General features: G+C 31.5%; 3 protein-coding genes across 4 annotated transcripts; all 3 read left to right on the top strand.

The window, feature by feature from the left end:
- Window positions 1-2,604: 2,604 nt before the first annotated feature.
- LOC105793725 (uncharacterized) lies at window positions 2,605-3,309 on the top strand. Its single transcript, XM_012622571.2, has one exon. The coding sequence runs from the start codon at window positions 2,605-2,607 to the stop codon at window positions 3,157-3,159; it is 555 nt and encodes a 184-aa protein (XP_012478025.1). The 3' UTR covers window positions 3,160-3,309.
- A 2,560-nt stretch (window positions 3,310-5,869) lies between these two features.
- On the top strand, window positions 5,870-10,797 carry LOC105792650 (RNA polymerase sigma factor sigB). Of its 2 annotated transcripts, none has more exons than XM_012621320.2 (7): window positions 5,870-6,184; window positions 7,725-7,915; window positions 8,405-8,995; window positions 9,213-9,443; window positions 9,567-9,707; window positions 9,873-10,073; window positions 10,194-10,797. In XM_012621320.2, the coding sequence occupies exons 1-7, from the start codon at window positions 6,106-6,108 to the stop codon at window positions 10,482-10,484; spliced, it is 1,725 nt and encodes a 574-aa protein (XP_012476774.1). In that variant the 5' UTR covers window positions 5,870-6,105; the 3' UTR covers window positions 10,485-10,797. The 2 variants fall into 2 exon arrangements, with proteins under 2 accessions (XP_012476774.1, XP_012476776.1); XM_012621322.2 differs by having other exon boundaries at window positions 10,184-10,358.
- A 678-nt stretch (window positions 10,798-11,475) lies between these two features.
- On the top strand, window positions 11,476-14,137 carry LOC105792649 (UPF0664 stress-induced protein C29B12.11c). Its single transcript, XM_012621319.2, has 5 exons — window positions 11,476-11,676; window positions 11,768-11,879; window positions 13,143-13,214; window positions 13,303-13,514; window positions 13,692-14,137. The coding sequence occupies exons 1-5, from the start codon at window positions 11,567-11,569 to the stop codon at window positions 13,798-13,800; spliced, it is 615 nt and encodes a 204-aa protein (XP_012476773.1). The 5' UTR covers window positions 11,476-11,566; the 3' UTR covers window positions 13,801-14,137.
- Window positions 14,138-15,365: the final 1,228 nt, after the last annotated feature.

Raw genomic sequence — 15,365 nt, 5'->3', positions numbered from 1 at the left:
TGATCGTCTGAAATATTTGAATTTCAAAACTACATATCTAAGTTCGTTCTTGATGTAACTTTCATTTTATGTTTTTCTATTATTTTATATATTTTTTAATTTCAAATATGATGATCAATTTTAAGTAGTTTATATTTCATTTTTTCATTTTTAGTTCTTATACTTTTCAAATTTTAAAATTTTAATCCTTGTCAAATGATAACGGTTAAACTCATTAAGTTAAATTCGATATTTTCAAAATCTAACACGATAAACATATTATTATATGTGCAATGCCATATCAGCTTGTTATTTTCACATATTATTCAATTAAAAATTATTTAATAAGTTAACAACTATCATCTACGTCAAGATTGAAATTTCAAAATTCGAAAAATATAGGAATTCAAAGTGATCCAATTGGAGAATATAGACTAAGAGTAGGTAAACGCACCGTCCATCTAATCTCACCGCCACCGTTGTTTTTACACTAACCACAGGTAAACGCACCGTCCATCCAAACCCACCCTAAATCCACAACGGTACGTATAGTATAAGTCTAATAATTGAATTTAACCAAACGGATTTAAAAACTACTATTTGGGTCAAGACTAAAATTTTAAAATTTAAAAGATATAGGGACTAAATTTTGATCAAGTTAAAATATAAAGACTAAATCTATAATTTTCACAAAATACGAGAATTAATAACATAATTAACCTTATCGATGTTATACTTTTGAAAATTATCATAAAGTAGTAGTGAAGCGCGAGCAACCTTTAGTTAAACAAAATTGAGAGTGATAACGAAATTGTTGTGAAGAGGATTTTGTCGAACAAAGGAGATAGCAATGTGGGTATGCTAATAGAGATTGGGGAGTTATGCCATCGTGATTGGATAGTTAGTTTCAAACATGTGTTTGGAGTGTCCAATAAAGTTGCTGATTTTATGGTCAAATTTGTATAAGAGTAGGGGTATAAATGAAATGTCGGTACTCGTAACCTATTTAAATTTGGCTTGAAAAAATTTAACAGGATTCAATTAATTATCAAGTTAAACTCGAGCTATCGATCGAGTTGAATTCGGACTTAATAATGCTTGACTTGAATAACTTACGAGTCTTATCGAGCTTTTTATATTTTTATATTATTAAATTGTGTCATTGTCCTTAAAATATATTATTAATCCTGAACTTAATTATTGTGTCATTTCCTTTTTCTCGGAAAAGGGTAATATAAGCTCATAAGTTTAGGCAAAAAAGATAATTAAGTCCTTTCACGAAAAATGCATTCAACTAAGTTTTCAAATTCTCAAATCGCATCGATTAAGTCCTTTAATCAATGTTTTCTATTTTTTACTATTACCTCTATGATGTGGTCATTAACACTGTTGAGGTGCCATATCGATAAAAAATAATTTAAAACTTTTATGTATGGAATGATTCTGGACAACCAGATTCATTCAAATTTAGACAAATGCAACAATTTATCAAAATTTATTCTAGACTTATTTTTAAAAATTATAAAAATAAGTTTTTAATTTATAAATAAGTAAAATATTATTAAAATTTATTAAAATATTATTCAAAACAATAAAATTATTAAAAATCATTAAAAAGTTTAAGTTGAATCATCATCCAAATTTATACAGAAGTACAAGTTCTAATGAATTTGAACAATTATTTATTCAAGTTGATTTCATACATAAAAATTTTAAATATATTTTTTTAATTTTTAAAATTTTGTCCATATGGTTATCCAAATTCATTCTGGACTTAACTTTTAAATTATTTTTATTTTGATTTTTTAATTTTTTAATATTTTTATAAATTTTAATAATATTTTACAAATTTATAATTTTTAAAAATAAAATTTAAATGAATCTAGACAACTATTTGTCTGGTTAATTATAATAACAAAATTTTAAATGAATTCTTTAAATTTTCTATTTTTGTTGATGTGGCATTGCCACTAATATTGAGAACCATGTCAGCAAAGTAACAATCAAATAAATTAATACACTCTGAGAATTTAAAGACTTAATTAAGTGTGTTTTTCATAATTAATTTTTTCAACAATATATTACCTATTAAAAGTCAGATCATCCATGTAAGACAATTGTCTTTTGTTTTATTTTTTCTAATTTAAAGTTTTGCTTTTATATAGAGAGATTATAGGAAAGGATATTTTAAATTACTTTTTTATAAAATAAATAAAATTTTAAAATAATTAAAATTTAAAAGTATATAATACATGAGGTAAATCAATTCAAATATTAAAGTAAATAATAAGTCAATTTTAATTTTATTATATAGAACATTTTTGAAAAAAAACAATGAAGGAAACATTGTGACATTGTCAACAATCTACGTAAGATTTTTCCACTTTTACCAAATGTTATGGTTTTATAATAATAACAATAATAATAATTTAAAACTAACATAAATAATATTTTTGAATTAAAAGTTTGATAATGGATTTAGCGGTTGAAAATAAGATATGGTTTTTGAATTATATTATTATTTATCTTAATTTTTTTAAATAAATCAAAAGAAAATATTTTATAGTTAGAAATGTATATAAATAGGAGTAATTCTCACCTTACTTTGCATTACACATTACAAAGATGAAGAGTTCATTTTCAGCCTTCCTATTTGTTCTTCTGGCTATTTTGATCACCTTGGGTGAACAAGGTGTAGCAGCTGGCCGATGGTGGTATCCATCATCGCCACCACCTCCGCCGCAAAATGGTTGGGTTTGGACATGGCCATGGCCTGTGTATAGCTATCCACCACCCCCAACCGCCGTAAAGCCACCTTCACATCATGGTCAAAAATCTCCTCCTCTTCCTCCTCCTCCTCCGCAGCCACCGATGGTTAATGGCAAGTGCTTGGGAACAACCCTGGCGAGCAAACTAACCTGTCTTCAAGATGTCATAAGTTCGATCCTGATGTTTAGACCTTACGTTAGTCCAGAATGTTGCGCTGCTGTTCAAGCGACTCATGAAGATTGCTTGAACACTATTTTCGACGAGTTTAATAATCCATTCCTCGCTCCTCTGGTTCAACAACAGTGTTTTCAAACACCCAATCCCAATCCCAATCCCAATCCTAAGCCTAAGCCCCACCATGGCGGCCATCACCGCCATGGTGGCCACCACCACCATGGCGGCCACCCTTAATAAGTTTCCACCATAGGTGATTAGATTTAGCTGTTAATAAGAGTTTTAATGGAATAAATTTATATGTAATCTAGATTGCTCTATTGGTTCTATTAGGTTTGTTTAGATTTGAATATGATAATCTTTTAATACAAATTTATTTACTGTTTTCATGCTCTCTTTTTATTTATTATTAATTTTATTTTCATTTTGTTCAATCCTTATTAACTTCATAATCAATTTTGATATTATGTTTTATTTGTAGCTTAATTGATAAATTAATAAATTATTAGAATTTTAAATTCCTGTTAAAATGCTTCACAAACCAATTATTTTATTTGAATAAATACTTTTAAGAAAAAAATCATGTTATTAAATTTAATGAGTTAAAATAATCATTGTCAAAGAACAATAATAATATAAAATATGAGTTAAATAAAAGTATATTTGTCGCTAAAAATAATTTATAGATTTATAGATTTATTCTCCATTATTAAGGAAATTTTTTAACAATTTTTTATGAAATAACGTAATTAAATTGAAACTTATAATTGAGTGATACTTATTTCTTAAAAATTTGAATTTTAAATGCTCCTATTTATTTTCTATTGTTATAATTTCGATTTGATTTTTCTTCAATTATAATTGAGTTGGGTGTAACTAATATATAATTTAATTTATATAAAAATAGTTAAATTTTAATTTTAATCCCCATACTTTAAATCTAAAATTATATAAAATTGAATTAAACGATTATATAACCATCATCAAATTTTAATTGTATATCAATAAGTAAGATATATATTTCATATGAAAAATATGTAAATTTGGTTAATTGCTTAACTACAAAAATTTAAGTAATCCTAAATCATTAATCTATTTATATTAAAATTTTGATTTTAAATTAACAACTTTTGTATTTGCTATCGAGTATTGTTGGTGAACATCAAATTGTTTTGAACTTAGGTTCCATTTGTTTCATTGAATATGGTATCCGGAAAATGATTTACTTTTATGGAAAAATTAATATTTTCGTTGTTTGGCAGATTCTTGAAAATATTTTATAAAAGTTATTTTCAATGATAAAGAGTTTAAATGAAATAATGAATCTTCATGATGTTAAGGATTAAATTGTAAACTTTGTGAAATTTATGATTGAATCAAGAGAAGTGATATGTATACAAGTTTGTTATGTGAAATAATATATTATAATGAATTATTTTATTAAAGTGCTTATATGGTGAAAAATAAATTATAGGGGACTAAATTGAAAAATGGACAAAAGTGTGTGAAATAATTTAATATGTGGATAAAAATTACAAAAAAATTTAATGCATGTGTTATGAGATGATGAAATATGCATAAAATATTATAAAAGTGAAACTGTGGAAAAATATGAATTTTTATAATGACAATGACTAAATTGTTAAACTTGAGAAAATATGTAGATAAAAATAATAGATGTGAAATATATAGAAATTTGATATGTGAAACGAGATATTGAGATAAATTATGTGATTAAAGTGTAACAAGAAAGAAATTTGATTTAATATGATTAATTAGTGAATATTGAATTTTTATGACAAAATGGACTAAATTGAAAAGTTATGAAAGTTTATAAGAAAATATTTGATAAGTGAAAATGTAGTAGAGAATATAACATCCCGGTGCTTTGACTTGATGTTCAGGTCAGGTATGGAAGTTTACAGTGAACAGAGCCTTATTAATTTGAAAAATGTATTACGGAAAAAAATTTGGTAAGACATTTTATGGGAATAAGGGAGTAATTTTAAATTGACAGGAAAATCTTTTACGTTGGTCATCCTACCTTACATGAAATAAACATCGGAAAAGTCTTGAAATATTCTCCGTAAAAACTTTTACGTTGAAATAAATAAAGCCGTAATTTGTTTATTATGTATTTAATTAAAATTATTTTTAAATGGTACGATTCTCTACTTTTTGGCTGTTAATTAATGCCCTTAATCACTAAGTTACATTCTTTTATTATGATAAATTATTATTTAATACTTAAGTGAGTACAAATGTTAGGCATCTAAAATTTGACATCAAACAACAACTGCTTGAGAGACTAAGAAATGAATTTACCTTTGCTTAAACTCAACTCTAACTTGATTATAATCATTATTTACTCAGTTTTTAATTATTTCATGTACTTTACTTTTAATTTTTGTTTAGTCTGGGTGCTTATTGATGTATATATTATTATTAAATTTTCGTAGTTCGTTGATTCATTTTATAATTTTTAGAGTTAAGTGACTAAAACATATTGAAGAAAAAGAAAAAGAAATAGTTAAAATATGTACTCTTCATAAATTTAGAATTTAATCCATGTGCTTTTATTTTCAAGAATTTTCTCCTCTACTTTTCAGATTTTAAAATTTAGGTCCAGTTTTGAACACCGTTATACATTTGCCTTAAATTTGTTGGTTTGGCATTTTAAAATTAAACAAAAATCCACTTGGTAGCCATGTAACTAAGAAAATAACTTTGTAATGAACCTGAATTTAACAAAATAATTTTAATTTTGTTAGCAATTGGACCTGAAGTTTGAAATATGACAAGTAGAGGGACTGAATTCCTAGAATAAAAGTATAAGGACTAAAAATTGAATTTATAAAAAGTACAAGGACTTTAACCAAAAAAATGGCAGAAAGAGTTAGTGTAGTTTTCCCTATTTGACTCCCAGCCGAAGGCAATCCTTAGTACCCCACTACCCCTTATCTTTTTTCATCGTTCAAAATTCTCATTCTCCTTCTTCTCTTCCTGTTTCCCTTCAACTCGGCACCGCCTTATTAACACCCATTATTCCCTTTCTTCGAATGAAAAATATCAATAAGGTGTCAAAGAAGAAAACTTAATTTTGCTTTATTTATTTTTGTTTTTTGTTTTTATGTTGTTCAGCAAGTAAGAAGGAAATCAGGAAGGGAATAAAAACGGGAGAGGATGTCTTGTTTATTGCCACAGTTCAAGTGCCAACCTGACACTTTCTCTATCAATTTCAGGACTCACCACTCTCACCATTGTAAGTTTCCACACTACAACAAAATGCCTTTTTTTTTTTTTTTAAATGAGAATTCAAATGATTAGTTGCTTACTTATTAACTTGATTGAATGTGGGAGACTTTATTCAATCAGTACCGAACTGGGTGTGCTTTGCTTTTTGTACTAGTTTTGAATTTGGTACAGTGTTATTTACTCATAAATGTATTTGTTTTCCTTTTGCTAAAATTGAGACTGTGTTTGAAGTTAGAGACTTTTTAATTCAAGGTGAAAAGGGTGTGCTTTGTCTTTTTTGCTAGTTTTGTGAAGCATTCTCCACTTTTGGATATGTTTCAACATGAATCTTAATTTGGGTGCTTTATCTTTGGTAGTAATTTTGATGCCATAAAACCATTTTATCTTATCTCATTCTATTTTGCTTGGGCTGTGGGTAAATCTAGGATATGGGTATGTGTCTGACATCAGAATGCTTGATTTTTACTAAGTTTTGGAGGATCAAACCCCATTCCATGTCGGAATGTGTCTAATATGTGCCGGATATGGGTACTTCAAAGAAAATCCAGAGTTTGAATAACGTAGATCCCAATTAATATGAATGATCTCTAATAGGTTATCAGATGAATTTAATTCTCATCCTCTTATTTCTACCATATTTCAGATCAGTTTTTGCTGGTTTTGTGTATTTTCAAATAAAAAGCGCTTTAAAAAAAAATCAGAACTAGGAGTGTGTTTAATACATTTGTCACTTTTCGACCTATGTTGCTCAGTCCGAATCTTCATTTTTATTGTGATACTTGGGTTTGACACCATAGCCCCACACAAGTAAAGAGTCAGGGCATAGGTATAGGGATATGATCATCCAAGATTGTCCAAACACATGGAAATCTTGTAAAGAATATATCTGTGTTGGAAACGTGCCTTTGTCCAGCACTCACGTCCGAGTCCAAGTAGCGTAGTTTATAACAATATAAGTTATGCCAATACCGCATGGTTTTCACTCTGAACGGGTTTCATTATGCATTCCCTTTATTTTAGTAGTCAATGCCTTGCTTAAGAGGCAAAGAGTGAACTGTCTTCCTCAGCCTCTGAGGAACTAATTCCCTTAATTTGGTTTTAGAATTATTACACCATTTTACATTTCCCTTGTGGTTAGTTGTTTACTTTCTTTTGCTAGAATGGGTATTACATTTCTCCTGAGCAACACAATTGCGGAAATTTTACCGATGCTTGTATGGTTAGTGGATCGATCTTCAAGGGCTTAGGTGTCACTGTTCATATGTTTCTCTCTTTGACTGAAGGATCTAAAAATATGTTTACAAATCCATTTGTCCTTTTTACTGAACTATTTCCAATGCCTCCTGCTGCAGCTAGCCCCTTAACTGGTTGATCTTGTATAAAATTCTGTAGTTCGTAAGGCTTCCCTTTGGATGATTATTGGATGTAAAGCTAAAAAGCTTCATTGTCTTGTAATGTGTCTTGTATGCTCATTATCCTAATTGGTTATGGTATGATTTGTCTTTAATTGTTTTTTTTCCCTAATGATTTCTTGGCTGAATCTACAGCAAGACATAAAGAATCTATATGTTTCCGGGCACATTGTGTTTTATCTACCACTTCACCATCAGCATCAACGAGGACAACTTCAGTGCTTGATGTAGAGAAGCTAAGGTTGCCATTTTTTGAAGCTCAGCCAAATTCAATTGTGGCAGACAGAGAACGGACCTATATTGGGGGAACTGGTCCACCCTCAGAGGTCAGTTGTGTTATGTTGGAGGATATGCAGTTGAGAATTTCAGTGAATGAAATCTGTATTTTTGTTTCACTTCTTGAAATAGACGTGTTTCTTCCTTCATCTAGTTCATTGCCTCCGATAAACTTATGAATCATTTATTGCATATGAAGTTCATGCTCAGCAACGAGTCGTAACTTCCAATGAACTGCATTTGGTTAGAAGTGCATAGGTGTTTCTTAGATCCATTTGAGTGCGTGTTTTAATTCCAGCAATTATGTTTTCTCAGTGATTTTTTAAAATTGAGCCAGTTACAGGCAACAGACTTCTGCCCATATTGTCTTGCTATGCCGTATATCATTTGGGCCTCTGTATTTTGAATTATAGCATCTGGTTGAATAATCTCGTTGTCAAAGAGTCAAATTTTATAACCGACTTTTGGTGCTTGTTATGAGGTCAAACCATGATATATGGGATACAGTTATAATTTCACCATCTTTGGCATACCTGCAGGCATGCTTTGGAACAACTTTAGGAACTGAAAATCTTCTTACAAGTGATGAGGCTGTAATTGCTGCCGCGGCCGCTGAAGCCGTAGCTCTTGCACGAGCAGCTGTTAAGGTTTCAAAGGATGCTGTCTTGATGTTTAAGAACTACAGTTGTGCTAGATCAGAAAGAAAATCCGCAACTGATACTTCCACTTCCAATTGGGCCATGTTTACTGAAGCCGAGAGGGCTGGAATTGTTGGAGATTTCCTCGAAGATGACTGTGAATTTGAAGAAGGTGATTCAGGGCAAAATTCCACAAAAGAATCTGATGAACCAGAGCCAACAAATGAAGAACTTGAACTTCTTGAGGAACAATTATCTGGAAACGTAGCAGTGAGGTCAAAGCGCCAACCTGAACGAAAAGCCAGAAGAATGAAAGCAGCAGAGAAGGCTACTGCCAATGTTGTTTCTGTGAAATCCGGTTCCACCAATAAAAAAAGGCATGGTGCTGTCCGAGATGGCAATTCTGATCCATTGCGTTTTTTGAGAGGGACTAATGTTACTTCCAGGCTTCTCACTGCTAATGAAGAACACGAGTTGTCGGAAGGAATACAGGTATGATAATTTAAGACTCTTAGGAAGATAACGATCTTGTAATCATGTAATCTGTCACCGAGAGTATATTTCTTATCTTGATATTTATCTGAGATGAAGCCATAATTGGCTTGAGATTTCTGAATGTTCTACTTGGTGCACTTTGTACTGAAAATTTGACGTGTGCTTATTTCTACCCTTTTCATTATGTTAGTTTCTAATTTCCCCCCATATTCAGGACCTATTGAAACTGGAAAGTCTCCAGGAAGAGCTTGCAAAGCGATTCGGAGAATTGCCGACCTTTGCACAGTGGGCTGCCGCTGCTGGAGTTGATCAGAAGACCCTGAGGAGGCGCTTAGATTATGGTGTACTTTGCAAGGATAAAATGATTAAAAGCAACATACGACTTGTTATTTCTATTGCAAAAAATTATCTGGGAACCGGAATGAATTTCCAAGATCTTGTTCAGGTATGCAATCTCCTACATGTGGCCAAACTTCTTGTGAGAACGGAACTGTGGGGAAAAAAATAGAAGAGAGAGAGTGGTTTTAGGTTACTTTTTAGTTTCTGATTCTTGCTGGTTCACTTGCAGGAAGGATGCCGAGGCCTTATAAAAGGTGCTGAGAAGTTTGATGCTTCTAAAGGTTTCAAGTTCTCAACTTACGCTCACTGGTGGATTAAGCAAGCTGTACGGAAGTTTCTTTCTGAACAGTCAAGGACAATTCGCTTGCCAGTAAGTTCTATAGTGTTCTGGTCCTAAATGCATTGCCATGGAAGTCTCTAAGATAAATTAGACACTACCGATTATTGTCTATCATATTAATATTCCTTAATAAATGCAGTTATTGAAATTAATGCATCGCATTGGTTTACTTTGTTGACTTTTTCGGCTTTGCAGTTATACATGGTTGAGGCAACATATAGAGTGAAAGAAGCTAGAAAGCAGTTGTACAGTGAAAATGGAAGGCATCCCGACAACAAAGAAGTTGCAGAGGCAACAGGGCTCTCCATGAAGAGGCTCACCACCGTTCTTCTCACTCCGAAGGCTCCTCGATCTCTTGATCAGAAGATCGGGATCTACCAAAATCTCAAACCTTCGGTCCGTCTTACTTCAAATCCAGCTATTACTGTTTATCTTTTAAAGTTTCAACCTGGGAGCATTCTGGAACTTTTAGATTTCAGTTTCTGATGGGTGCATGTCATTTTTAGTTTCTTTCAGGAAGTAATTGCGGACCCTGAAGCAGATACATCGGAAGATATCTTGACAAAACAATTGATGAAGGAGGATCTCGAGAAAGTGTTGGAAAGCTTGAGTCCTAGAGAGAGACAGGTGATCAGATGGAGGTTCGGAATGGAAGATGGGAGGATGAAAACTTTGCAAGAAATCGGGGAATCCATCGGTGTAAGCCGAGAAAGAATCCGGCAAATCGAGATGTCTGCTTTCCGGAAGCTGAAGAGCAAAACAAGAACAAAACATCTGCAGCAGTATTTGATTTCATGTGCCTCGTAATATCAACCATAAGGATCTATGTTACTCGGACTCTTCATTTTTCTTAAAGTACCCGAGTCAGAGTATCATAATTAAGTATGACAGATGAATCTAGCAGCATGCGTGGTTGAGGGTCAAAAGGATTGTTTAAGAAACACATATTTCTTCTTTAACTAGAGGTACAAATATATCAACGGCTGTTCATAGAAAAGCAGATGTTCTTTTCAATGATGCGTTACCACTTACCAGTTTATTTTTCTCATTACTCGATTTAGATTCAACAATTCGTGTATTTTTTTCCATTATATCATATTAAATCATTTAATACTTTTCATATCAGAAGGATATAACTTTGATATTTTGGAGATGTAATTTAAACACTTTAAAATTTTGAGACCAAATTAAAATGAATATAATAATTTGAGGATATTTAGTGCAATTAACTCATCTTTGTATATAACACTCTTAATCCTAATGAACCGCAAAAGCTGTGATTGGCGGCGTAACGCGTAATATTTGGAGAAAGGGTACAAATATTACGTAACTTCTTTTAAGTTAAATTACATTTTATCTTTTTTATTTAAAAAATAAATAAATTAGTCTCTATTTAGATTAAAAAGTAAACCGGTTATTCTGTTAAAAATTTATCTATTTTACTTTTAAGATTTGTCTTTGTATGTCAGTATGATCTTTGCTGTTAAAAATTAGTCTATCTATGTTAACATGAAGTACACGTGACATGTCACATGTTATTGTTAAGTTATTCTTTCAACCACGCTAATTTTTAATAGTACAAATTGATGAACTTTTTGATGAAAAAATCAAATTGCACTTTAATTTAATACACGAAGACTAACTTACTCATTTTTGAGTAGAAAAACAAAATGTAATATGACCATTGATACAGGGGTCTCCATGGTAGTTTTACCATGAATAAGCCGAGAAAGTTGTAGAATTCTCTAAACTTGGGAGTCCAACACGTCAGAAATATATAAAATCTAAAAGAAAAAAGAATAAACAAAATTACAACTACAACCCAAACAAAATTGAATCGAGAAAAAAGAAAGAAACTGTAAATTCTTCGATCATCCATAGCTGCAAAAATGGCTCTAAATCCTCAGCTTTTCCCGAATGGCATGCCCATCCCTTTCACCAACGAGATGTTTGTTCTCGTCAGACATGGCGTCGAATTCGAAGTTGACAAGATTCCTGGGTACCCTTCTTTCTTAAGTCTTTTTTCTTTCCTGAGAATTTAGATGCAGCCCTTATTCAATTTGATAAATTGGGTTTCGCTTTTTTCTCAGATCTCAAGGAGGTCGTGTTAAAGCATGGGGTATAATATATTTGTCAAATATACGGATGGTCTTTGTTGCAAGTCGCCCTGTTGGGAATTTCTTTGCTTTTGATATGCCTCTGGTATTTTATCCTTTATTTTCTGTGTTTTGAAATTACACAATTTAGATGCAGATTAATTATTCGACCCTTTGTCAGGGGCCAGGATACTTCTTTTGGTTTCTTGATAGCGTTGTTGATAGACCATTGTTGCGCCTGAAAACCCAAGGTGTCTTATCATTAAGACAATTTAACTCACTGGTTGAATCAATCCCTGTTGCCCAGGAATTTTGATTTTCCTATTATTGTTTATGTTTTATCTTTGCATTTTAATGTTGTTGTTGGCTGGCGATTTTGCCTTTATCTATCTTTTTGTCAAGGTTTTAGGGTTCGTGCCTCCGGTCTGGTTTATGTTATCCTTATTTGTTAGAGAGTGTCGGACCTGTGTATGCATTTAAAAAAAAAGTTTGATCATATAGTTGAAAGGAACATACCTTCATAACCATATTTGAAAACTAGTCTCAGGATGTTGACCTTGAACATTTTAGGGACATTAAAAGTTCAAGCAAAATAAATTCTTCCACCAACAAGTGTTGCATGCAGTGGTAAGGCACGTTTGCACTTTTAGGGAAATAATTCAAGTTCAAATCTTGGAGATAACATTGTTAGGAGGGGCTGCTACGAATCCTGAAATAATTAATCTTTATGGACGGAACATGGAGGATACTTTTATTATACCAAAAAAAACATAATTTCTTCCTACATCAGTCATTGTGTACCTTTCAAATGACTGGATAGCAAATACGGCATATGGCTTGGCATTGCTTGTTTGCCTGACATGCATGGCATCTGATGTTTCTACCACAACCAACTTGCTAGAGCTTTATATGTTTTAGTACTTCATATTGTTAATTATGGTGCTGTAAATCTGTGTGGCATTATATAATGATATTACCCCTAATATTTAGCATAAATAATTTTGGTTTTGGATTTTGGCATTTGCTTTCTTAAACTACAATTTTGTTCTTTCTTCTTTATGTGTTAGTTTTCCAATGGTCTAAGTTGATAATATTGAAGCTGAGTATTTGAGCTATGTCGCTACTTGGGTGAGTATTTGATATGGGTATATGTTCCATACGGGTGTGCTCAAATCTTTCAAAATTTTTCTTTATATTTGGAGGATTATTCCTCATGTTCGATTTCAAATGTGTGCCAGGTAAGACTATTTCAAGAAGATTGAAGAGTTGGAATAACATAGCACATGTGTGTTTTGAAGAGTCAGAGTAACCTTGCTAGTCTTTCCTATACTTTGAGACTGATTCGATATATTTATTTATATTTTTGCAGCTTTATGTGCATGATGAAAAGTTCAACCAACCAATATTTCATTGCAATAACATTTCTGGTCAAGTGGAGCCTGTAAGTAGAGTGGGAAACCGCTTTATTCCCTTAACTATCAACAGATCTTTTAGTAGTTCCTAAATGTGTCAATTTTATGAAATTCTAGGTGGTCCCCGAAAATGAGCATAGGGCTCTCTACTCCACTCATTCATTCAAGATTTTGTTCAAAGAAGGTGGATGTGGAACCTTTGTTCCACTTTTCTTGAACTTGATTGCCTCAGTGAGACGATATAATCAACAAGTAAATCATGAACCACAGCCTCGTGTGGATCCTTTACAAGCAGCACAAACTCCCATTGATGAAATGATGCGACATGCGTAAGTAACCTAGTTAGCAACAGCATAATCTATGTTTAACTGGGTGTTGTATGAGTATAATGTCCGAATGTGTACCGGTTTAGTAAAAATGAAGGGCACGGGTCTCCTAGCACATACTATAGCTGAGCAAAATCTGAAATAGCTTATAAGTAAACTGTTCTCTCTGTGTTTTTGCAGATATGTTGATCCTAATGATCCAACAAAAATCTTCTTACAGCAGCCAACTACAGAGTCTCAGTTAAGGCGACGTACGTACCAATCCCAACCGGTTGAAGGTTCGATGTAAATTTAACCTTGGCGTTTTATAACATCATATTGCTAAGAAACTTAAGTGATGTTTATTGTGTTGTGTGATTAAATGCTGCATCATGGCATGGCATAATGCTACAATTTCATTTTCCTCACGTCCTTTATCTTTATGAGTGAATAGCAGTCGCTTGTTTATATAAAAAAATTATGTTAGTTCGTTGGTTTCTTGTCCCATTTGTAATTTTGGATCAAATTGTTTGTTATTAAGGGGCAAGAAAATAATATTAACAGTTTATTTATAGTAAATGTTTTTTTCTACCCAATTTCATCTGTAATATTTGAATGATCAATATATTAAGAAAACCTTGAACTCTTATGCTTTTCATAGAAGGCTTTGATTTTAGATAAAAATCAATTGAGTAATACCAAAGCTGCAAACAATTTTCTTGAAATATTAAGTTGTCAATACTCAATTTTAGTGTGTGTATATGTTAAAATTTGAGAGTTTGAAACAATTTAGTCACGTAGATTAAATATTTTGGTAATATTTTATAATCAATAAAATCCCAACCAAATTAAACATAAAAATATTTAGCAAAATTTATTATGCATTTTGTCATATTAGTATGTTCTAATTAGTTTATTACTTTTAATCAAAATAATAAGAAGATTCTCATTTAGTCGCTAACCTCTACCGATCAATAGACATTATTTCTAGCATTTTTGCTATAATGTAAGGTAGGGTTTGAAAATTAAAATTTCAGAATTTGGATTTACATTCCAAAAATAGTATCAAGAAATTAATATAAATCTCTTCGACCCTCTGTATTTTACCAAATTCTTTCTCCTTCCCTAGATTGGCCCCTGCCTAGATGGAACACCTCCTGGCAGCTGAGATGCTTGTTGCTATTCTCTCTAAATATTAAAGTGATATCTTTTAGTATTATAATCGTTTCTTGGCACAAGAAATGAAGATATTAAAGCCATCTTGGAGGATCAATTCATTTATTTGGTTCAACAAATAAATAAAAAAACTCGATCAAAGTTGGCTAACTTGAACCCAGAGCTCCTATACCCTCTACATTACGGTGCTTTTCCCTTGACAACTATCCCTATACTTAAAACCAAAATAAAAATAAAAATTCTAGAAGACAAATTACCTATCTCAATGCTTAATTAATTTTTTCTACTAGATTCATATAAAAAAACCAATTTTAGATGATGAGTAATTCTAAAAATTTCCCCTTCCCTTTAAGCGTCCACGTTTAAAAATTTAACATGACATTGTTAATTGAGTCTTTAACTCGATTGGAATGGATATTGTTATTAATACAAGAGGACGTAGGTTCGAGTGCGCTAAAACGCATTATCTTTCTATTTAAGGGTTGAGGAGAAGCTATGGGTAATTTTAAGTATTGTGTCAAAAAGAGTAGATATGATCATAACCTATAATGAGATTGTTAAAAAAAAACATGATATTAAAAAATAGTATGAATATTTTAAAATATATAATAAATTCTTTTTGATATAATCTCCACACTTATTTATATCCTAAATTCTTATATGAGAAGAAAATGTGTATTTGAGTGCAATTAAATCCAT

Source organism: Gossypium raimondii, chromosome 8 (genome assembly GCF_025698545.1).
Source record: "Gossypium raimondii isolate GPD5lz chromosome 8, ASM2569854v1, whole genome shotgun sequence".
In the NCBI taxonomy this organism is placed as follows: domain Eukaryota; kingdom Viridiplantae; phylum Streptophyta; class Magnoliopsida; order Malvales; family Malvaceae; genus Gossypium; species Gossypium raimondii.
The sequence above is the reverse complement of the archived record's forward strand: the minus strand, read 5'-3'. Positions and strand labels throughout refer to the sequence as shown.